The sequence below is a fragment of the Nelumbo lutea genome, chromosome 2, assembly GCF_056320005.1.
Source record: "Nelumbo lutea isolate HS-2025 chromosome 2, American lotus-T2T, whole genome shotgun sequence".
NCBI classification, from domain to species: Eukaryota; Viridiplantae; Streptophyta; class Magnoliopsida; order Proteales; family Nelumbonaceae; genus Nelumbo; species Nelumbo lutea.
This window is the reverse complement of record NC_142685.1, coordinates 100,025,143-100,049,917: the sequence shown is the minus strand read 5'-3', so window position 1 is coordinate 100,049,917 and position 24,775 is coordinate 100,025,143. Positions and strand designations below refer to the sequence as shown.

At 36.2% G+C, this 24,775-nt stretch overlaps 2 protein-coding genes across 2 annotated transcripts; one reads left to right on the top strand and one right to left on the bottom strand.

Moving 5' to 3' along the window:
* Nucleotides 1-2,707: 2,707 nt before the first annotated feature.
* Nucleotides 2,708-4,591, bottom strand: LOC148872301 (uncharacterized). Its single transcript, XM_088972446.1, is given in 1 exon segment — nucleotides 2,708-4,591. A coding segment is annotated over 1 exon segment (1,269 nt). The 5' UTR covers nucleotides 4,245-4,591; the 3' UTR covers nucleotides 2,708-2,975.
* A 3,541-nt stretch (nucleotides 4,592-8,132) lies between these two features.
* LOC148872300 (uncharacterized) lies at nucleotides 8,133-23,476 on the top strand. Its single transcript, XM_088967420.1, has 5 exons — nucleotides 8,133-8,375; nucleotides 14,220-14,274; nucleotides 14,414-14,482; nucleotides 14,623-14,972; nucleotides 21,860-23,476. The coding sequence occupies exons 1-5, from the start codon at nucleotides 8,337-8,339 to the stop codon at nucleotides 23,237-23,239; spliced, it is 1,893 nt and encodes a 630-aa protein (XP_088823546.1). The 5' UTR covers nucleotides 8,133-8,336; the 3' UTR covers nucleotides 23,240-23,476.
* The last annotated feature ends 1,299 nt before the right edge of the window (nucleotides 23,477-24,775 follow it).

Genomic DNA, 24,775 nt, shown 5'->3' with positions numbered 1-24,775 from the left:
AAATCATATGAAGATTTTATACGAGTAGCTGGCAATCTATAATTAAAGCAATGGACAAAACTTTTTGGTCGCTTATCAACTTCATTATAAACAACCAAATAAATAAAATGAAAGAATTGAATTTAACCAGAAAAATAAAATTTCAAAAATTTATGCATTTGTCAAACTTACAACTTAGTCCATACACCATTTAGAAAAATAATAAAAGGAAAAACTACTAATCATGTCACCTTAGATGAATCAGGATATCAAAGTCATTGATAGTCCATTCCATAACTTGATTAGGGTTCATAAAAACCTCTGTACCAATGCCAATAGAGTCCCAAGACCTAGCTATAGGCACTGTCCTTAGATCCTGATAGAAAGGTAATGTGAAGGCCAATTGTCCAACCTTTAACTTCCAATTCTTTGAATCACCGGTTCATTCATGTCCTTACTTCTTTGGGAGCCCATATGATTCCCAAACCGGATGAGGTAGTATCTTAATTATCTCCTGTGGTATTGGATTGTTATAAGGATCATGCTCTTCAAGGTGTTCAACATTGCTACCTCATATGAAAAGTTTGTTGTGTCATTACAATATATGGGAGGAGATAAATATATATTTTATCTATTTATTATATATAACTAATGTATATTTTTATTATAGATAATAGTATCGATTTGGGTTTGGGCTTGGGCCTGGGTTAGGCTTATTTGAGAAAGCCCAAGCCTAGCCCTAAAAATAGTTAGGCCTAGTATTTAAAGCTCGAGCCCAAGCCTGTAGGGTTGAAATTTTATCCTAACCTGAAAAAAAGGCCAGGTTAAGCTGGCCCATTGGCTACTTGACCCATGAACAGATTTACACCCCAAAGAAGACACCACGTGAGACTGAGCCTATGGGCTTGAAATTTTGCCATCCCTTCGGACTACCCAACCCATGAAAAGATCTACACCCCAAAGAAGACACCACGCATTTGTCAATGACCACTTCTAAGACAATAACATTCTTCCCACACCTACCTGATTTCCCAAAAGCATTGACCGAAGATGGATCCCCTTCAAATTCTTTGCGAGCTCGTTTAGTTACCATAAAGTTGAACGCTCGAGAGCTGTATGAACATTGCCCATCATTTAATTAAATTGTAAAAGTTGATTCCTCTTTTGCCCTATGTATTCTACATAGGTATGTATGGTTAATATAAAGTAAGTTATTATGAAAATATAACATAATAAAATGTTTATTTTTTTTTAATTTTAATAATTATAGTCAATAATTATTTATTAATTAATGTAATTAATATAGCCATTTTAATTATTTATTATTAAATAGTTAGTTTAGTTATTATTATTATTAAATTAATTAATTAATTTATACTAATAATTATTTGATAATTAAATTATTTTAATATAAAATTTATTAATTAGTAATTTTTTATTCATTTTAATACTTTTAGTTATTTTTAAATATTTTACTATTCTTTTTAATTAGTTATAATTTTTAATCGCTTTCACTCTTTATTAATCATTTAATTAAATGTTAATTACTTTATTAAATACTTATATAGTTAAACAAACATCTCCTCCAATTGTTATTTTCAGAACTTAACATTCAGGTTTTAGAACAACTTTTCTTTCTTTGCTCTTAAAACAATTATTACAGTTTCAACGTCAGGTTTCATAAATGAGTAGGCCATTTATTGATCTAGCACACTACACCATACCCAATCCCAAGCACAAATGTATTAGCTTGAATTGAAGCCTTTAACTCTGTGGGGGGTCAGTTGATTGGCTATGCACAAACAAAATCACTAGACACTAGTGTGAGTGCACATGAGATGATGCAGCATAAAATTGAATGTGGTTAAAAGTGAATTGTCCATCGGAGATGGAGCAACTTTCAAGCCAGCTTTACTTTGATATTTTGGGGGGCCATAAGAAATTGCCACGTGTAGTATTATGTTTAGAGGTCAGGACCCATGACATTTGTCCTCATTTAATAAGGAATTGTCCACGTGTTCAAACATTACCCCAAGTAGGATCCGAAATTGCAGTATGCACTACAAACAAACCAAGCCTTTGTAGGGTTGTTTGGGACCAATGTGTCTCATGAACGTTAATTCACAAGAAGAACCAGGAAGATTAGACCCCTAATTACACACTTTTTTTTTTGAAAAAACACAAAAGCTTTTTTGGTGGAGATGCATACTGATTGGGAGTTTGTTTTTGGTAAAATATTTTTAAAAGTGACACATATGCAAACAGAACCTATGTCTAAAGTTAACTTATTTATTAGTATTACCTATAAATATGCTATCCACACATACCCATTAGGGGTGCTCACAGTTCGGTTAACTGAATTGTGGGCTAATTTTTGAAACCGAACCGAGGTTACCGGTTTTGGTGCATATGTTCTTATGCACACTACCGATTTTGGTGCATGTATTCTCATCCACACTACGGGTTTTTTGCATTCTATAATGTGGATGAGAAATTGGATGCATGTGTTCTCATCTATGTATCTACACTACGCCACAATAGAATAGGTGTTTTGCATTGTAGACAAAAATGGGTGGATTAAATGTGGTTTACTCCACACCCCGTGTTTCAGTTTCATGTATCTCACATATGTCATACGAGATGATTTATACTGTTGATTAAGAATAAGATTTTTTTTATTCTTTAAGGAAAATAAATAATTCCAACCAAAAATACAATTTCACCATGATTAACATGAATTAATATTAATTATCTATAAGAAAATTTAATTAAGAAAAAATTACTGGATGAATTCACAAAAATTAATAATGATTAAAAAATAAACATAATACAAAGATATAAATAAAAGAACAAATATTAATTATAAATAATTAATAAAATCCCTATGGCGTGGTTAAAAGTTAAAACCACAAAATAATAGTATGACCGATAGAAAAGAGGGTTGGAACGTGCTGGTGATCTGATTTTGCTTTCCTTTGACATCTCCAGTACTGATTTCATTCTTGGCTTCCAACGCCAACAGCGAAGTACCCCACCTTCTCCTCCCGAGATATCATTCGCTGCTTGTTCAAAAACTTTGCCCTCGCCTTGTTGGCGACAGAATCTGGGGATTTTTACATCCTCCTCTCTCTCATCAGATGCTCAGCTCCAAAATCCTCTCTCCTTGGACTGAAGTCGAACACTTCCTGCAGCAATTCATTCTCCTGCATGTGCTTGAAAAACCCATCTCCCCCCAAAAATCGCTTCAGAAAGTTCAACTGTATCAGCTGACACCAAGTTGAAGTGCTCAGTTCATCTGCACCGATCTTCCTTGACGTTTCTGGGCAGCAACCATCCTTAAGAAATTCAGTGATGTTCTTGAACAAGTTCTTCTGGGTGTTGAGATCTTTCTTAGATAAACCTTTACCACCTGTCTCCACAGAAAGGTCTCTCACTTGATTCAAGATCTTAACCCTCAATCCTTGCATTTGTGCACTTGCAGACAACTTCTCTTGTTGTCCAATCTCAAAAATAAGAGCTATGGCTTCACCCGATGCAACGCGAATTGATTGATCATCCTTATCAAGAAGACCTGAGAAACGGGTAAGTGAATGTTGCCAGATTTCTGAATTAATCCTCAATCCAGTAATGGCTGTAAGAAGAAACGACCAAGCAGATATTGCAGCAGTTAGTACAGCCACTGGAGGTTTGGAGGCATTCACGTTGGAACCTGACTTGGAATGAATAAACTGCCACATAATTTGCAGCGATCTTTTAATCTCCTCTGGATCATCATCTCCACCAACGAAGGTGACAACAGCCAAACAGTCCAGTATGGATGATATCTTCAATGAATCAGATCCAGATCCAGATATCAGAGCTTGGGAAAGAGGAGTGATTGAATCTTCCAAGATTTCATGCGCTGCACCGTTGCCACGACCAACGGTGAGAGCCAGCAATCCGATAACACGACAGGCTAAGGAAATCTCCTTGCTGGACCCCTTCTTGATGGAATTGAGGCACTGGTGCAGCAAAGTAATGCAGTTGTTTTCAACGAATTGATGCTGCAACCTACTGGTAAAAGCATCGATGGTGAACGATAGAGCCGATTGTTGCGTGGATCCCCTTTTCTCGTACAAATCATCGAGATATTTTTCCAATCCCGAGTCATCAAACTCCTGCTCCTGCGTGTCGTCGTAAGTCGTTGTCGACGAAGGGCTCAAGGTGTCGTCTTCTTCACTTTCGAACAATGACGCGCTTTTACGTTGACTAATGCGTTTACCCATTGTCGTCGACTCGTCGTGGGTTGGAAACAGGGTTGCTGAGACTGAGGAATTTGGTGGGAAAAAAAAGAAAACCGATGGGTGTGTATATAAGCAGATAATGGCGCATCCATCGGAGATTTTTAGAAATTTCTATGCGAGGAGGAAAGGGAACGAGAGAGAAAAAGGAAAACAGAGTTCGAGAGGGATTAAACGAGTAAGAGAAAAAGGAAATCAGAGTTCGAGTAAGACACGAGATGCCTTATGGGTAATGAGCTATAGCCCAATTGCCCAAATGCCCAATTGTCAAATAAGCTTTATAGTTTGGCCTCGAAATACATGCACATCCACCGTGCAGGGAACACCTCCCGTGAATACGATGTGCATGTGAGGCACCTGTGTGAGGAGCATATCCGGTTTCCTCGAATTTTGTTAAGAGCTCATATGGTGATATGGTGATAGAAGAAGGAGGCCTAAAATAGCCCAAGCCCGATGGGCCGATCTTCTCACAACAAAATACTTTTCCAACATCAGAAATAGTAGGAATGGCAATTTCTACCCTATCCTGTATGTATTTGCCCAATTTTTTTTTTTTGTTTGAATGATGGGTTTTGGGTTTCTACAACCCATATGAGTATGGGTATAGGTAGAGTGATGCGACACAATCTAGTTGTTCTTAGTTGGAGATGACTTAGCTTCTAGTAAACGACGGAGTTGGCTAATCTACATAGAGAGAATCAGAAACCTGGGGGTGCTTATCCGGCGAGGTCGCTCCGATGCTTAAATCAGTAATTTGCAAGCTGAAAATAGTTTAGAAAGCAAGAGAGCTAGTAAGCAAAGATTACGCGTACCTTTGCCCCCAGAGGGTTGGGGTCTTTATATATTGGAGTCCTCGCGGGTTCTTCGGAGAGGTTCCAGGATTCTCGCTATGATGAGGCCCGTTTCCGTATTAACGGGAGATAACACCTTTAGCCGATAAGTTATATCGCTACCGCCCAAATCGGTTGGAGGAGATAAGGCTAGCTGTTACGAGGCGTGATCCTGTAAAGTGTGAAATCTTGTGGCAGGATCTTCGGGGTTATCGTGTAGAGGTCGTTCAATATTACCTGAGCTAGTGCCCTATAGATCCGACCTGATACGAATGCCAAAGTGCCTTGGAACCGAGGTAATCTTGATGCAATCGTGTTCCGAAGTGAACTTGCTCCGAGGTGGGCTTGTCCCGATGTGGTTCGATTATCTGAGCTCGGTCCGTTGCAGACTTGATATGTCGGGATGAGGTGTCATCCTGTCATTTAGGTCGTGTCCACGTGTCCCCCTATTATTAGGTCGGGCCAAATCACCCTACATCATTGAGAATGGTATTAGGCAAAATCTAATCTTCTCTGGTTTGCATATTGTTGAAAAGCATGTATACTTTATGTATTAGGTGTTGAATTTAATAATATTTTGAATTTTATATGAAGGATAATTGATAGTTTATGTATTTCTACAAGTCTTAATCAAATAATTAGAAAATTTGTTGTTTATTTGTGTTGCTTTACTTATTTATTGCTTATATATGATGATAAATAATAAGAAATTAGATGTGGGTTTTAAATCCAAACCACCCATTCCCATGAATGAGAGGGGAGGGTAGAGTGAGGGAGGATCTTGCATTTTCATATATAATATGGGTTTGGATTCTCAAAATCCAACCCGCTACGAGTAGGGAGGTTTAGGGGAGGCTTATAGAGTCTAGAATTTACAAAACCCTCTCCGTTGCCATCCCTAATTAGAAGAATTGATGCTCATAAAATTGTGCTCATACTGTTCTCACAACCCTTTTCAACAGTGCATTGTGAATATCTCCCCATGAATAAAAAAATATAAGTATGGAGATATTCCTATACATGACTGAAAAGGAATGAGAATGGTGTGAGCACAATTTTGTGAGGATTGGTCCATCCTTAACATCAGAACTTGTCAGAAAGTATTTTGTTGTGAACAAAAGTAAGGGTGAGCAAGAAAACTGAAAAATTGAGCAAAACTAGTGAAATTAAACTGAAAATTCTAATTAGTTGAACTGCTCGTTTGGTATTTTGGAAAAACCAAAGGTACCAGTTTGATTTTGGTTAACCAATATTAAAAATCGATAGTTAACTGAACGGACCGCTATACATATATTTATATATTATATACATATTTATGTAATATATATATATTATCTATATATTATAAATATATATTTATAATAATATAATACAATATAATATTTTATTATATATTATATTATAAAAATTGAAAAATCTATGAATTGAACCAGCGATTAATTGAACCGATCGATCAATTAACTGATTAAATTCGATTTAATTTTAATTACCGAATTTTTAAAAACCTGTACCACCAGTTCGGTTTGAAAAAAAAAAACAAAGACTCATGGTTTGATTAACTAAATCATTAGCACCCCCAAAACAGAAGGCCAGGTTTGGTTGAAAGCAATAGTTGTTTGGCTAGCTGTTGAACCAATGATAAAGTTTCATGTCGGTAATAAAATACATGGGCCAACAACAATCACAATGGGGCCATGAATTTATTTAAGGCGTGAAACCTCATAATTGATTCTACAAACATGGCGTATAGCTAATTCAAATTCAAAACAGAAATGCTTGACAAAAACATTGACCTAACCAGTGAACCAAATCACAATGAACCCAATAACCAATCAACCCAAAAAGTGGGGTAGGGTCTCCTATCTAGTGACCCGACCCAGCAGACGCCCGACCCAGAACAATTCGGATTTCCGGGTTATGGGTCACTGTCTGCTCACCTGTTTTTAAACCAATGCTTTCGAATCGGTGTTGGCCCGGACAGTTGAAACTCAAATTATTAGAACGGGATGCTTGAATCTCCGTTTTTGGTAAAAAATCATCGATAGTCAAAGACCAACTGAACCACTGACCTGTCGGGCCTATTGGCCAACTCTAACATAATATTGAGAGTTAGGATTTAGCCTGTGTTAACCCAACCCGAAAAACCGACTCGACCCGAAATTGTCAGGTAACAACCGTACAAAGCACTATTAGGAGATTTGATCTTCTCCGACCATGCATTGAAAGCATTTTTCGTACTTATATATTATTATTCATAGGAGATATTTTTAATGCACGGCGGATGTATCTATGTGTGAGAAGCAGATCACCTTAGAGGTGTAAGGTCTGTAGATTCTGGTCGAGCCTCAAAGGTTGTGAGGCGCCCTGAATCAGGCGGAGGATGTGGAGCCCACAAAAAGGCTATATAGCCTCAGCCTTTCCAATACAATGAACATATTGAGGGGTCCACCCACCAAAAGAGTTGACTTAAGTACCATCATCATTTATTTCTCTGTCACAATACTACCATCAACATTAATAAATCCCGTGTTTGTTGCAAATTTGGACACGTCTCAGGGAAAAATCTGCTACGCCCATTGGCGTGGCCTCGAGGCTAAAACCGTAATCACGGCCCTTGATGTATTGCTGTGGCCCCATCTTGGAGTGACGTCAAGGTGGGCCATACAGTACATCGAAGGCCGTATTTGACGGTTATAATCCAAGGCGAAACCGACGGGCGTAGCGGATTCCATCTCACAGTAGACGCTACCCAGAAGACGGTTGACGCTGGACGATTTCGGGAACTGCTCAAGACTCTGACATCTAGTCTATTCTTGACACGTGTTGGATGGAGAAACCACCTTCCCAGCTTTTTTCGTTCCGTATTCTCAGCTACGATGTCCACATTCTATTCTAAGCAAATCTGAAGTTTCGTACACATCAAATTGCCCCCAGATTTTGTGATTATTTACCTAGATTGCCATTAATCTGCTCTGATTTTGAAATCTGAACGCTTGTCGCTTTCGTTGCCGTCTTTTTTAACCCCGTTAAAACGGACATACATACACACGCTCTCTCTCTCTCTTCTCTCTTCTCTCTCTCTCTCTCTCTCTCTCTCTCTCTCTCTCTCTCTATTTCGCGCTCTGCACTCGGTATTCATCTCTCTTTCTCTCTCCCTCTCTCACATTTTCGCTGCTGATTTAGGTTTTCGAAACCCTGGAAAACGAGGCTTTTGTGGAAACTCTGAAGCTAGAATTTTCACCTGTCTATGATTCTTGTTGTGTTTCTTGGTTTTGCAGAACTGAAGGTACGGTGTCTCTTTCTTCCTTCCATTCCCTATCAATTTTCTTCGTTTTTAATTCTTTTTGAGTTTTTGATAAAATTTCGAGGTTAATCTCTTTTTCTGTTACTGTCTTGACGTTCTTCCTGCATTAGGGAGCTCTATGTGATGAAATTCGCAGCGAATTTCTGCTACCGTTTTGATTTTTTCAGCTTCTTGTTCATGCTTCCCTGTTTTACTGGCAGCGTTAGAATTTCATTGATTATTTTGATTTTGATTTTTGCTGCATTGGTTAATTCATCGCATTTTGATTTTTGCTTACCATCTCAGTGTTTAAGTGCTTAGTGAGGATTTGTCTTTAGATGCTCAACATACTACTGTCACGTTCTGGCTAGGTTAGCAATCACAATTTTGGGGAATGACGCTTGCTTGGTTACCACTTCAAAATAGTATTGGTACATTTAGACCCAGTAGCACCAATGGTTGAGTGGTTATGGCTGTATCTCTGGTTTAATTTTTAATGAAGAGAATTGGTCATGCGCCCCACTTATGTCTTTCATGGTTACATTAAATAGTAATTATTTATTTCTTGTTAAAACTTATACGAGGGATTTAATGTTGCTATCCAATTCTTCTCCCTCACAAACCAGAAACAATGGAAAACAAATTAGGAGCGTAACTTGCTTTAGAGAATTGCACTTAACTTGGCAACAAACACTCTCTCGCACGGGTAAGTTTGATGATCAAATAATCACGTTTCAAACATAAGGAGAATACCAAGCAAGGTGGTGTGGCACAACAAAGATATTTCCATCACTCGGGTGGGATCTGTTGGGAGAGAAGAGTTTATCTTCGTTCATTCCTGGAAGGTTCCGAGCACTTGTGAAAACGTAAGCCATCAGCTTGAGAAGAAATTTCCAACTTTAATACAATATTGGGTATGTGCCCATCAGTAGAGTGCTCGGAAGGATGCTTGCTTCCTTCATTGGGGGGGGGGGGGCGATGTGTGTATGTACCACCATGCACATGTTGCTGCCTAGTTCCTGAGTAATACTAAACTTAGCATGACTTGGAAATGCTACATTTGGTTTAAAGCTGATCCTAATGGCCAACACTGGAGATCAAAGGTGGAGCCACGATCTATCATTTTCCATACATGTTTTTTTTTTTTTCAAAACTTTAGGGGCAGAGCATGGGGTTGCTCCTTGCCAGTGATACTCTAAGATGGTGATAACTAGAAAGATATGTAAATTTACTAATAATTACCTTACAATTTGTTTTTACATCAGAAGTATTTCGTAAAGCTAAATTTAGAGTCATGTTTTCTGGAATTGTATATGTCATTTAGTTACAGTGTGGCTTGTGCTTCATTTTTTTCCCCCTCAAAATGGTGAGCTGTGTTTATATAGTAGATCCACAGTTCACCATCATATACACAGCAGAAATATTGGTAGAGTAGTCCAAAATTCTGTTGATTATATTATAGTAAAAGATAATATCACTGAGGATGTCCTAAACAATTATCCAGGGTCCTAAATATACTTATATAGAAAATCTCTATGCTCAAAAAGTTGAATATGTATTTGCTGGACCTGGAACAATATGGATTTTCAACCACATTGTGAATATAACTGTAGGATTTTTGTATATTAGCAGAATCAATCGACTGCCAAAGTAACCCTAATTGTTATTACTATAAAGACTGCTGGAACAATATCCATTTTTTGTTTTCTTAGCCAAAACCTAAAAAACTAACACACAAAGTAGTGTTTTAAAAGCACAAGGCATGCACCTTTTTGAAGCAAGGCTTAATTTAAAAAAAAAATCAAAATAAAAGAAAAAATAATATTAGTTCAGTAAAATTTCAAACTTGGATTTTAAAAGAGACTAATTCTTTTAGAAGGCTGGTTAGTTTTACTTTGGTGCATCTATTAGATGCATTGGATCCTGCCAATTCCCTTTCTCCCTCCTTCTAAGATTCTATTTCTGAATGTTTAGTATTCATATAATAAATGACAATGTGTTATAAGTATTGGTAAAAAAATGTGATGTAGGACAGGTAGGGGCTTTGACGCAGGTATTGAAGTAGGGAATAATCCATGGAGAAAGAAATCAGTTATCTCCTAGTTCCTTATCCAATGACAATTTTGTATTTTTTTGTGTTTTGAATTTTGGTATTTTTTTAGTTTTTAATATTTAATTTCTAGTTCGTTAGTGTCTTAGGAATAGGGTTAGTTATTTTTAAAGGGTCAATTTAGTTTATAGAATCTTATTATAAAAACCTCCCCTATGTTTTTTGACAATCCTATAAAACTCCCCTTTCTTTATCCTAATTCCTAATCTCCCCTAACATTTTGGAGAAAGGTGCAAATACCTCCCTTCAGTTTGTTTTCTAGGTGGAAAATGATGGCTTAATGCATTAGCTTTTTTAAAATTCCAGATTTACCATTTACCAACTTTGTTCAAATGGGCATTTGCTAAAATACCCCCAAAGAACAATACTTAGGCACACCAATGATAGAAAATCCGATAAGAGAGATGCTTCAAAGCTTGAAGAGATCATGGATGACAAGATTGATACAAGGCTTGAGTAAATCAGTTCTCCATTCTCCTCATGTGCCTTAACAGTAATAAGGGCATTTTGGTAACTATAACGTCTTTGTTACTAGAAAACTATCGGAAGGGAGGTATTTGCACCTCTTTTCAAAACATTAAGGGAGGTTTTTGTTATGGTCAGAAACCCAAGGGGATTTCTTTCTAATTTTAATTTTCCATAGTTTTGATTTTTGAAGTAGCTAGAATATATAATGCCCAGATACAGATACAAACAAGGAGACAGATACAAGAAATGGGGATATAACTCTCAATTTCCTAAAATCTTGGGCATGGATATGGGTACAGGGACTCTATGTGCTTATAGCATGCATTTGTATCTAGTTTGGTTAGATGTCATCTAGAAGTGTCCATGCAGTATCGGTATCATTTTTGACAATTATCATGTCTGATGGAGTGATCATTTTGAGCTTGGCTTACAAAATTTCAGGCTTGAGCCTAGTTTTTTTTTTTTTGTCTAGGTTTGGTACCAATACTTTAGGGCTGGCCATAGTTGTCAAGGCGACAAGGTGCCCTTGGAGGCTCACCTCGCCTAATCGCCAAGCAGTTTTGTACTTTCTATTATAAAATACTTTTTTATTCTTTATTTTTTGAGATTATAATTATAAAATAGACATTAATACACTAAAATTTTCATTTTGTGTGTTTATATACTAATTTCTTTTTATTGTTTACTTATTTGTTAGGGTTTAATCAACACAAACATTGCTAAATGCTGTACTGAACCCTCAAAGGCTTCAAAACCTGAACCAATAAGTAAGGTAGAACTTAAAATTTTGTCTAATCAACACGTTTTCTTCTTCCATATCTTCTTCTTCTCCTACTTTTTCTTCCATATCTTCTAATTTTTCTTTTCTTCTTTTCCTAAAACAAAAAATAAAGGTTCAGCCCCTATATATATATATATTCAAATTTCTTTTCTTTTTTCTTTTTTCTTCTCATGGATATGTTCATTTTCTATACTTTAACATGAACTTTATACGTTTCTTGTGAAAACTATGAATAATTATTAAGGAAATATGGTTATGGTACCTAGGGAACTACCCTAGGAAAAAAATCCATTCTCTAGGCAATGCCTAGGTGCCTGCCTAGGCAACTAGGCAACAAGGCGCCCCCCTGTTGCCTAGCCTTGCCTTGGCGCCTTGAAAACTATGGGGCTGGCCTAACCCACAATATCTGTATATCACATGTATATAAACATAATTACATATATATGCATTATTTTATTTTATATAAAGTATAATATATATTTTATGTCATATAGTATAAAATATTATATATTTAATATAATGTATTTAAAATTATAGGCACAAAAGTCTGACCTGGTCCCAGGCTCATGTTTCAGGCCTGAGGTGCAGGCTAGGACATGCCTGGGCCTGGGCTATAGCACTTATCTTGGGTTTTAATCCTGGCCTGGATAATGATCACCCTCGTATCTCACACTGGTATGCTAGGAATATATTGGTATCCAGGTATCATAGGTTAGAATTTGTTTTGGGTCAGCCTCATAGTTAAATTTGGAGTCTGTAAAGGAATATTGCAGCAGCCCTTATGGTTAGTCTATAAATAAATTAATTGTAATTGAATTTGAAGAGTGGAATTAACAGAACAAGTGTTTATTTTCAAGTTACCTATTGGTAATAGTGTGCTATCCTCTCTCTCTCTTTCGCTCTCTCTAAAGGTGCAATATTTTTTTCCTCATCTTTCTACCACATTCATCCAAATATGGGACATTCTCCTTCCCATCCTACATGAGGGTCTTACAAGATCTGGTGGTGGATTTTTAGGTTCAAGGGAGGTGATTTGGGTGATCAAGGATGAATGATATATAGGTACAAAAGCAAATCGAAGTTTTTGCCTTAGTTTTGAAGTGAATTTGATCCCAACTCAACTTCGATATTGATCCAAAAACTTCTAACTACTTAAAAACTAAGGCAAACTTAGTGGTAACTCATAGCTACACTCAAATAATGGCTAAAGGCTATTTCCCAATGTTGATCCTAGCTATCTGGATTATGGGTCTAGGTAGGGGATATGGACCTAGCCTTGTGTGTGTGTGTGTGTATTGCACAAAGTGACCTCCCTCACACTTGATCACACATTCTCACTATTGTCAGCCCCCAATTTTACTATTCCACCAAGCAATGGCCCCTGGACACTCCAATAAGAGTTATAATTCCTAAAATAACAGTGATGATCCCTTATAAATTCTATTACAGCTAAATAATAAAAAAATAGCTCTAAGAGAAAATAAGAATTACTACCTGCCTACAATCAAATTCACTAAACCAAACTTAAAATGGTTGTATTATAGACTAAACATGATGACTCCTATCTCTCTTTACAGATTCCATAACTTAACTAGGAAACTGACTCAAGAACTCCTGATTACTTCAAAACTAATGAAAACCTAGAGGTACCCATATGTACACGCGAAAAGGGCTTTAAACCTAAAAGAACTCTGATAATCTATTACTAATTCTACTACAACTAAACAAACCAAAAGCAAAAGAGAAAAAAAGTATATATATGAAGACTGAAATGGTATCACTGATGGAAGTAAAACAGCCATCAGTCTCTTAAAGCACATTGGATTTACAAAATATGATCTTATTGGATGAGTAGATCTATAACCTACCTAATGATACCATAGTCATGTAATTCAGTGGAATGTTTGATGAGCGTTGTTGTCCTTTTGGGTGTCTGCTTCTGCAGGGCTGTTGTATTATTATCTTTGGTTAATAAATTTACCTTATCTTTCTCCTAAAAAAAGGTCGAACGAGCATTAATGTGATTACAACTTTAAGTTTCCAAAAGTCTAAGAACTCTCTAAACTATTGATCCTATTAATACATCGGGACCATTAATCTAGTCATTTTTACCACATCTAAAGATTGCTTAGGCTAGTGGGACCTGCAGGAGTTTTGTGGGCCCCATGCATTTGAAAACCTACCTTTTGAGGAAGTTCTGAATTGCATACCTACTTTTTTCCTTCTTTTTCTTCTAATCTGCATCACTATGATAGCCAAGCACTTCAAGGGACTCATGTACCTGATACTCCAATCTTCACTGTAAATTCTATATCATAATGTCTTTGTATGGAAAACCATAATGTATTTGTATTGATTTGAAAAACTCAAAGCTCACGATTCTGTTGATGAGGGCAGAACTCCAATCTCTATGTTTTGGCCAACTAAACATAACATTATCATTTCTTAAATGGATGATAATATGGCGCCATTGATATTGACATTTCAGGATAAGGTGCACAAAGCTATGGATTGGGATCTCTGGGGTCCGCCATTGAAGCAAGGTTTCTCAGTTTCACTTTTATGTGTTATATAAAGTGCCTCTTTTCTTTTCCTCCAGGAAGTATTGCAGTTTGATTTTTGAAAGAATACATTGTCATGCAAACCATTATTGCTGTTTCTGATTACACAATTACCCTTCAGATGAAGTAGGAGGTGTTTATAATATGGAATATGGATGGGAATATGACTTCAACGTTGGTTGTGGTGTAGGTAATTCAGTCTTGCGACTCATCTATCTTGATAATCTGTGTCTAAACTCCTTACTGTGACTTGTATTTTTGTTGTTTCTGAGTTCTGACTAGTGCATCTATTTGTTTCTTTCTTTCTTTTTTTTTTTTTTTTTTCGTAAGACTTGATTGAAGAAGATGCTTTGAATGAGAAGTGTTGTATAGAAGTACTAAGAAGATTGATATCAAAGGCAGATGCAGAAATTGAAGCACTAGAGGAAGGTTTTGTGCTACTTCAGTCCCAATTAGAATGGAAAGAGCAGAATAGACATGAAGAGTGGTTTGAGATATGCTGTAATGGTTTGAGAGAAAAGATGAATTTCCTAGAATTGTCATTTCAGAATATGAAAGGTGAAGTACAGAGTAAGCATGATGATACTGTTCATTCACACATGGGTGGACAACCTGCAAAAAGCATTCTTGAAATAATAAATGCTTTGTTCAAGAATAATTGCCATGAAAATGATACACAGGTTTGATTACTGAAGCTCTTAAAATATTTATCCTCGAAGCCTGAAGTTCTAATTGTGTGCCTTTGCCTGTTATTGCTATTTATCCATGGAAACGTTTCTTGATTCCATTTATAAATGGAAATTATTGGAGCACTCTAAATTAGCTTAAAGATTTGTATAGCATGAGGAATGTGTGTAGTTCTATTTTACTTTTTGTAGAAACCCCTTCCATAGTGGCCATGCTGATCTTACCATTCCAATTTGATCACCGATGTTTCCGAATAGACCTTTTTTTTGTAGAATCTCTTTGTTTGGTGAACTTGAGTATTTGCATAGGATCTTTGAGAATTCCTACCATTCCATGTTTTTTTTTTTTTAGAATCACCATAGAATTTTTGGTGAACTTGCTGGCTATTGTGGCAGCAGGAGGAATCATTATTGCCTGGAGAGAAGAGGTAGTTTCAAGAACAGAAGCAGACTCTGGAGAGTTTCCCATCTCTGTCCTGTTTACAAATGTATCTGATGGTTTTTAACTGGATTTTGACAAGGGTGTATGGGCCAATTCCTTTCGGGATAGAGCGAGACTTTGGGAAGAGCTTGACTCTATCCACGAGTTTGAAGATTTTCCGTGGTGTATTGGAGGAGACTTCAATGTCACAAAATTCAGTCATGAAAGCTCTAATAGTAGGCAAATTACTAGAAGCATGAGAGAGTTTTCTGATTTTATAGCAAGACGCAACCTCCATGACCTCCCCCTTCACAATGGAAGTTCATTTCATAGTTGTCTAGGCGATGCCTAGGCGACAAGGCGCCCTTGGAGGCTCACCTCACCTAATTGCGGAGCAGTTTTGTACTTTCTATTATAAAACACTTTTTTATTCTTTAATTTTTGAGATTATAGTTATAAAATAGATATTATTAAACTAAAATATTCATTTTGTGTGTTTTTATACTATTTTCTTTGTATTATTTTCTTATTTGTTAGGTTTAATCAAGACAAACATTGCTAAGTGCTGTATTGAACCCTCAAAGACTTCAAAACCTGAACGAATAAGTTAGGAAGAACGTAAAATTTTGTCTAATCAACACATTTTCTTCTTCCATTTCTTCTTCTACTACTTCTTTTCCTCTTTTCCTATAACAAAAATAAGGGTTCAGCCCCTATATTTTTTGAATTTTCTTTTCTTTTTTCTTTTTCTTCTCATGAATATGTTGATTTTCTATACTTCAACATGAACTATATACTTTTCTTATGAAAATTATGAATAATTATTAAGGAAATATGGTTATGGTACTTGGGGAACTACCCTAGGATCTATTTTTTTTACTTCCATCGCCTAGGCAACTAGGTGACAAGGCTTCCCCCTATCACCTAACCTCGCTTTGGCGCTTTGAAAACTATGGCACTTCACTTGGTCAAATATGCAAGAGAATTTGGTCAGCTGTAGGCTTGATAGATTCCTGATAACTATAGATTGGGAGGAACACTTCCCCAACTTATTCCAAGAAATCAGGCCTAGGTGCACTTCCGATCATTGGCTGGTTGTATTAAAAACTGAAGTTGTAAGAAGGAAGCACACCTTTAGGTCTGGACTCTACATAAAGATTTCAAATCCAATGTGCCTTAATGGTGGGAGGAGTGTATGGTAGACAGTTGGGCCAGGTTTTGTTTTCCTCAAAAGTTAAAGTACCTAAAGAGGAAGTTAAAAATCAAGGGAAAGGGTGAATTCAAAGCCTTTTCCGAAGTAAAAAACAAGTTAATTCGGGAATTGGATGTGTTAGATTGCAAGGAACGAAACGGGAATTTAGATGGTCAAGGGAGAAGAAGGGAGGCTTTAAGGAAAGACTGGGAAAAGGTAGTTAGGAGGGAAGAAGTATACTAGAGGCAAAGACCTAGAGTAAAATGGCTGAAGGAGGGGGATAACAATTCAAGAATTTTTTCATAGTTATGTAACAAGAAGACGAAGATTTTTTCATAGTTATGCACTATAGCCAGAATTGTGCCATCCCATGAACCCTTTGAACCAGTTGATAGTTTCTTTAATCAAAATAACCATCGACATTTTGTCTTCTCTAATCTTCAGTGCTGAACCTCCACCAGCTTCCTCGAACAGGAATTTTTTATTCTCTATTGTGATCTCCTTCCGCCATTTTGTTGTTGGTTGAAGTTCCCTTTGTCACTCCTTTCCATCTCGTTATGCTTGCAAACAATCCCCAAATTTCTTATAGAAATTGATCGCATCTTCATTGTTCATTTGCACATGCAGGTAGACCACCACAATGTTTTGCTTAGAGCACAGATCTAGAGCATGGTTCAACAACTTGCTGCAGTTCTAAACCACAAACTTAAAGGCTCTCTGGCTTTGGAGATAGGAAAGAAATGACAGCTTAACCCGTGGGGACCTGAAAATTACTCAATCAAGTAGGCAATGTGTCCACTCGTGTATGCTGTCAATCTTTTAATTTCCCTGTGTATATGTATTTTCACAAACCCGTAGCCCACAGCTGTAGGGGAGTCCCCTTTGATCTCTTAAGTTTTTTTATAGCCAAGGGATTGAACAAGCCTTAATCCATGTAGAACTCCCATTAACTCTACTCTTTGTTAGTCCCCATGACTTGTAAATCTTGTATGCAAAACCACATGATAATTCATTTGCTGTTAAAAACTCCCTTATTCTGGATCTTCCCTGGTTATCCAGACTGTACCCATCAAAATTTAGCTTTATGAAATTTGAGTTTGGGGAGTGCAAGTATGATTGGCAGGAGTCCTTACCAAGGAAGACACAACCATTACAAACCAATTTGTAATGATTATCATCATGGAGAAAAGGAGACAGCTTTCATGGACTTCACTCAATGCCTTCTTTTCTATTGCTCTTCTCTTAAGAATCCTAGCATTCCTCTCTTTCTAAATACACCTACATACTTCCACCTTTGTGAATCTCCATATAATTTTGTGGTTTTGCCTCTTTTTTGGTGGAGAGTAGACACTAAAATGGTCCTAGGAGAATTCCACTTACAACAAAACAAAGAGAACAAATACTCTTATATGCTATTAGGAGATTAGAAAGTGCTTTGTGGTTTCACAGATTACAAAGAAAGCACATTGAAAATCCAATTTGGTCTTATTAGGGAGTCTAGGATTTTAAAGTTAAAGTTGGAACGTTGTTGCAGTTCTTATAATTTGGGGTGCAAGCGTAATAGAACCTTTTTGCATTGTTTTAGAACACTCTCAATCAATGAAAATTGACATGGAGGTCAACATGGTTTTCTATCCAAGTGACAAATTTACCCAGTGTTTTAAACACCTGGGCGCAAAGCAAAGTGCATTTTAAGGTATATGTCTCGTTTCAACCTAGGTGCAGTCACTTTCAAAAGGTGCCTTTTTTTAGGTTTGCTTTTCTTGCTTCTTTTTTTATACATTCTTATTTGTAAAAGAAACAAAAAGAAAGGACTTTTAGTACTTGACACCCTAGTTGTTGTGGATAGGATCTCAAATGCAAAATTTTCAATAGAGAAACAACAACAAATACAACTGATCTCTGAGATTCCTAATTCTAAAATAAAATGAATTGCATCCAAAATTATAAAACTAACCTCCTATCTATGTGGGCCAAGAATTTGGGCCGGCGGCACTGCCTTTGAACACCCCACATGGGCTTTGTTTAGACTTACCTTAGGAGCCCTTGAGAGATATCAGTGTGAAGGCCCCAACCTCTTAGGATTAAGGTGTAACTGAGCGGAGCGGAGCTGAACTTTGGCACGTCTTCACTTAGTTCAACTAAAATACTACTATGTTCAAGTTTAAGTTTGATTTGATTAAATATTCAATGAATTCAGGTTTAGCTTGAAAACTCCAAAACTAAGGGTCCATTTGTTTTGTGGGAATAGGGGTCTGGAATCGGAATCGGAATGGTCCATTCCGATTCTAACTGTTTGGTTGGGCGGAATCAGACTCCCATTTCCATTCCTGGTGGAATGGAATTTCCCCATATGAGGGAATGGTTATTCCCTCCCCCTCCCTTGGGAATGAGAATCCATTCCAGCCAATTCTGATTCCAGTCTGAACCAAACAGGTAAAAGGAATAGTCCATTCCAATTCCGATTCCAAAAGATTTTGATACCGATACCGATTCTGATTCTGACTGTGAACCAAACGGACCGTAATATATTTTTGTATTATATATATTTTATAATATCATATATACATACTAATTGAGTCAAGCTTGCTACCTTTAACTTTTTATTGGTTGAACACGAGTTTGAATAACTAATCAAACTTACCTGAAGGTTTGAACTCAATTAGAACCAAACTTGAATCAAACCTAATCGAACTCAAGCCCAAAGTATTCGATTAAACCTCGACGTTTAACATCTAGCTACTTGAAGTAATGCAACTAGGAGATAGAAAAACATGATGGAAGTTTTACATGCTTTAATTATTGAGTTCTTGAATCACTATGGTACGATCTATATTTGTTTGCTTTTACTTGCACTCTGAATTTGTTTTATATGTAATGCACATATGTTTTGATTTGAGCTAAAAGCTTTTATGACATTTAATTTCTTTTAAAATTCAGCTCTTCATGTTTTTTTATGTATTAATGTTTTTATCTATTTAATTTTTTTTTTCAAAAATTCCAACTTTGCTTCATCTAGGCGAGGGTCTCACCTTCTGCCTTGCATCTCAAGTGCTAGAGGGCCCTTGCACCTTTCTTGTGTTCTCATTTTTAAAACATTGGGTTCACTGATTTGACTATACAAATTGAATGCATCAAACCACTAAAACAGATGATGTATGTGTAGCCCTTAGATGGAATATTAGGTTAAGTGATCAACTCATATTGTTATAACTTTATGTCTTGTATAACAAGGGAAGGAATAAAGACCATAAAAGAAGAAGACTAAAATTTGTTCCCCAATGTTTCATCCACTCTGTTTTATCATGCCTAGAGACTCCAAATTTGCATAGTTGAATTATCTTACCATTTTGCAGGAAATTGACAGGCAGATTAGCTTTAGTACCAGATCATAGACACTACTGATCATAAAGATAAATATAAAATACATTGACCCACTTCAGAGAAAAGCACTGATCCTCTTTGTGCCCCAAAGCTATGTACATCTTGAATTAAATAGAGAATGGCAACAAAACTTGTAAACTAAAGTAGGGTACTTGCCTAAAATAACTACCAAAAGGAAACATAGATAATTCTAAAAGCAATCTTTAAGAAGGTTATTTTCTTTGTTTAGCATGGAAGGGCTATTTCTTCAGCTTATCTCAGTTGGTATTGACACAATTTCATTGGTTTGGTTAGAAAATGGTGTGAAGGAAATCATATCAATCCATGTAGTTTCTTGAAGATGTAACTAATGGGTAAATTTATGATGTTTTCAGTGGAGGGAGGGGGGTGCCTTGTCGCCTAGTCGCCTAGGCGATGGATTAAGTAAAAACATGTATCCTAGGGTAGTTCCCTAGGTTCCATAATAATATTTCCTTGAATAAATTTCCTTACTTTTCATAAGAAAAGTATACATTTCATGTTAAAAGTATAGAAAATCAATATATTCCAACATATTCATGAGAAGAAAAAGAAGAAAGAAAAGAAAATTAAAAAAATATAGGGGCTGAATCCCTATTTTTCTGTTATGGGAAAAGAAGAAAAGAAAAGGTGGAAGAAGAAGAAGAAGAAATTAGTAATGAAAAAGAAGATGTGTTGATTGGACAACATTTTATGTTCTTCCTTACTTATTGGTTCAGGTTTTGAAGTCTTTGAGGGTTCAATACAGCATTTAGCAATGTTTGTGTTGATTAAACCCTAACAATTAAGAAAACAATAAAAAGAAATTAGTGTATAAACACACGGAATGAATATTTTAGTTTAAAAATGTATATTTTATAATTATAACCTCAAAAAATTAAGAATATAAAAGGTTTTTTATAACGTGCTATAGAAAACTGTTTGGCGATTAGGCGAGGCGATCCTCCAATGGCGCCTTGTTGCCTAGGCACCCGCCTAGGCATTGCCTTGACAACTATGCATTGGATCTTAGCTCTGTGTCATTATGTATGAGAGCCAGAACATTGTTAATTTTTTCCTTCCCCTCAATGTTCTCTCTAGTAGCTAATCTTGTGTATCCTCACCAGACTTGCTTGTTTTGTGTGGAACATGTCAGTCCTGAAAATTCCTGGGGCAGGGGTTCTTCTCATATGCTGGCCTTTTGTGTTTGCCTGTACTTGAAAAGAATGAAAAGCCTATACATGAGAATTCAAATTGTGAAATTAAAACTCAGATACTATTGGTAGTCATTAATTAGTTGTATCATTAATGTTTGTTTGTATCAGTTGTGAGGAAATGCAATTGTGGGTTTTGATGGCTGGCAAGATGTTATCATCCACTATACCAAAAATGGTGGTTACAACAATATTCCAAATCCAAAGAGAAACTATCTTATCAATAATGATACTTTCTACCAAAAGCGACATTCTTCCCAATAGACACTCTTCTAGCACCAAAAGATGATTCTTCAGGAAACCCTAAACAATAGTGGTATTATTTTCCATATAGAAATCTCCCAAAGTTCCTGTAGCTTGACTTGGAATTTGAGGCACAAAAATCTCAACAATATCTCATTATTTTGTCATAGGAACTTTGGGAGTTTTTGAACCATGTTCTAGATCTGATGCTTTGCACTTTGGGAGTTCCTGTAGCTTGACTTATTCAAGATAAAATTCAGGGTGGTGCAAACTGTAACCAGAGTGATCTCAATCAACTGAAATGGTTTATTTCTTTCCACCATTCCATACAATGATATCATAATTATTATGTTCTTGTTGCAGTTGAGATATTGCAATAAGCTTAGTAAGCCTAAATTAACTGAAATATTTACTTCTCGTGTATAAACAGACTGAAGATGTTGTGGTCAAAGATTGCAGATCTGATGCTTTGGTACAGAAAAGTGGCCCACCAAATGATGGGAAAAGACTATTCAATTTAGTTTCTACAACTATCACGATGGATAAAGGCAATGAGCTTGACTTTACTTGTAGAGACAGGAAAATTGATTTAAAATTGCCTATGAAATCAGATATGGTAACAATGAATCATCCAGAAACGGTGAAGGTCCAAAAAGCTACTTATAATTTGCCTACGAAGTCAGATATGGTTACATTGAATCATTCAGAGACAGAGAAGGTTGAAGAAGTTGGTTGTGTCAGCACAAAAAGTTCCGGTTCAGGTTCACTTGTAAAGTTGCAGGATCAATGGGCTAAAGATACAGCCAAATTGGAGCCTGAGGAGGTCCAAGCACCAGTCGTAGTTATTACTGACAACCCTGATAATGTAAAATCTTCTGTCAAGTTGCAAGGACAGAGAAAGAAAAGTAAATCACTATCCAGCCAAGTAAATGCCCAAGAGTCTGGTGTTGCTCTGCCATCAGTTCCATCATTGACTTCTAAAGGGAAACGAAAACAACCTGTTATTCCTCGTACCAAGAAAAGTGATACTTCAAGTTCTCGTAGTCAGAAGAGAGCAAAGAAAACAGATAAACTGATACCTTGGATGGTCAAAGAACTAACTTTTGTTGGTAACAGCAGCAGTATCAGCTTAAATCTGCTGTCGAAGTCCAGATGTCCTAATAGGAAGAGAGCAAAGAGAACCGACCAGGTAATTCCCTGTATGGTCCAAGAGATTGATGTTGTGGCTAGCAGCAGCAATATCAGCTCAAATCCTATATCAAAGCCTGGTTCTAGTACAAAAAGAGCAACGGGAGAGAGCCTTCTAACACCTTTTGTGGTCCAAGAACTAAATTGCTTGGATGATAGCAGCAATAACATAAATCTGTTATCGAAGTCGAGCAATCCTAGTCAGGCTAGAACAAAGGGGTCAAATCAGCCAAATCCCAGTGTGGGCCAAGAGCTCAAATCTGTAGCCAACAGCAGCAGTGAGCTCAGCTTAAATTCACTGTCAAAATCACAGGTTCAGAGTGATAAGAGTACACTTTTGCCGTCCACGGTAGATGAAAAAGAACCAAGTATCACTTCTGAGCTTTTGAAGTCAGAAGCAGATACAACTGAGAGTTTGACGAATGAACAACCACCGTCCAAATCTTGTGATATTGATAAACCTATAAATGAGATTGCTGGGCCATTGTCATTTCCTAGAATTGATGATTTGAGTATCTTGAAGTTGGGCCAGTTGAGGGAGCGTGCGAAAGGACGAGGATTGAAGGGTTATACAAAGCTGCCAAAAGCAATGCTCATTGATCGACTGAAAGAAGTGGGTTGATTACAACTCCATGGGTTGATTTATCATTTCTGGTTTGTCCATTTTCTGTTCTTCTCCTTTGCCCTTTTTTATACAGTTTGATATTTTAACGATTAGATCAGCGATACTATAGGAGTCGCTTCAAGAAATGAGCATAACTTGTCAATGTCGGGCATTCTTAGCTGTTGAATGTGTAATCGTGACAAGCACATATCACATTGAAGTTATTGAGAGGTGAAAAGGTTGAATTTTTGGTCCTCTTGTTCCTTTTGCACTTGGAGCAGTCTGACATAAATATAGTAATTCAGAATGAAAAAAAGCTTCCAAGCAGCAACTAGTGGCAACTGAAAGAACATTACAAATCAATGTCATAGGCCTTGTTTTTTTTTTTTCTCGTCTTTTTTCTTTTTAATTTTTTCAAGTATCAGAAGTAGCTGGTTATTGTCAACAATTCAACATCCAACGATTGGCCATGGGACTAGTTTTGCCTAGGCTGCGTTTGGGAAGAGTATAAAAACAAGGGTAAATTGCTGAAACCTCTCCTGAAGTTTCTGGTTGTTGCGGGAACCTCCCTTGAAACTTGGTAATTTCAATCACCTCCCTTGAACTTTATGACATAGTTGAAAGCAAGGGTTAAAATATCGGTATCAGCCTATCAGGTATTGTATCAGACAGTTGGATACGAATATGTTTTGGAAATGCATGAATATGGATAAAAATTATGGAAATGCTTGAATATGCTAAGGAAAACATATACAAATTCCATAAGTATATTAATAACATTAAATTTGATGTCAATATAACTATATATAATATATAAATACATAGAAAATGTATGTTTTAATGGTATGTGTAAGAAATACATGCATAGATATCATATAACTTTATTGATAATACACTAATCAAGAGTGCAATGTTCAAAGTATCGACACAGGCCGATATACCCCAGCCTGTATTGGTGTTTTTTTTTTCAAAACCAGTTCAGAGGAGTTGGTTTAAGTCTCGGCTACCCTCTAAACCATGGTCTGACCCGATACAACCCCTGTAGGGGTGTATCGGGAAGCCACCGACATAATACATGTCCACCAATATGGGTCGATACATATCGAGACTTTGGACCTTGCAAGAGTGCAAGACACATTATATAGATTTTTACAAATTAATACATGCACAAAGCCATTATTATTTTATTTTCTATTAAAGTTCAATATAAAAAACACACATAACTATTATATTTGAATAATTATATCAATTATTTTATATTTTATTTTTTTTAATTTTTAACGTTAACAAAAAGGATAACTAAAAAATTAATTCTCAAATCTTTGGTAAATAATATTTTTAGTTTTATAAACAATAAATATGTATTATAAAATGTAAATTAAAATATCAGTTAATAATTTAAAAAAATATATAATCATAATGTATATCAAATCTATTAAAACTTCAAAGATACATATCATTTGTAAATTCATCATTTTTAATTTCTAAAATAATTATTCATTATTAATATTTTTATTTCTTTAAATTTTCTAAAATATAAGATTGGTTTTTTTA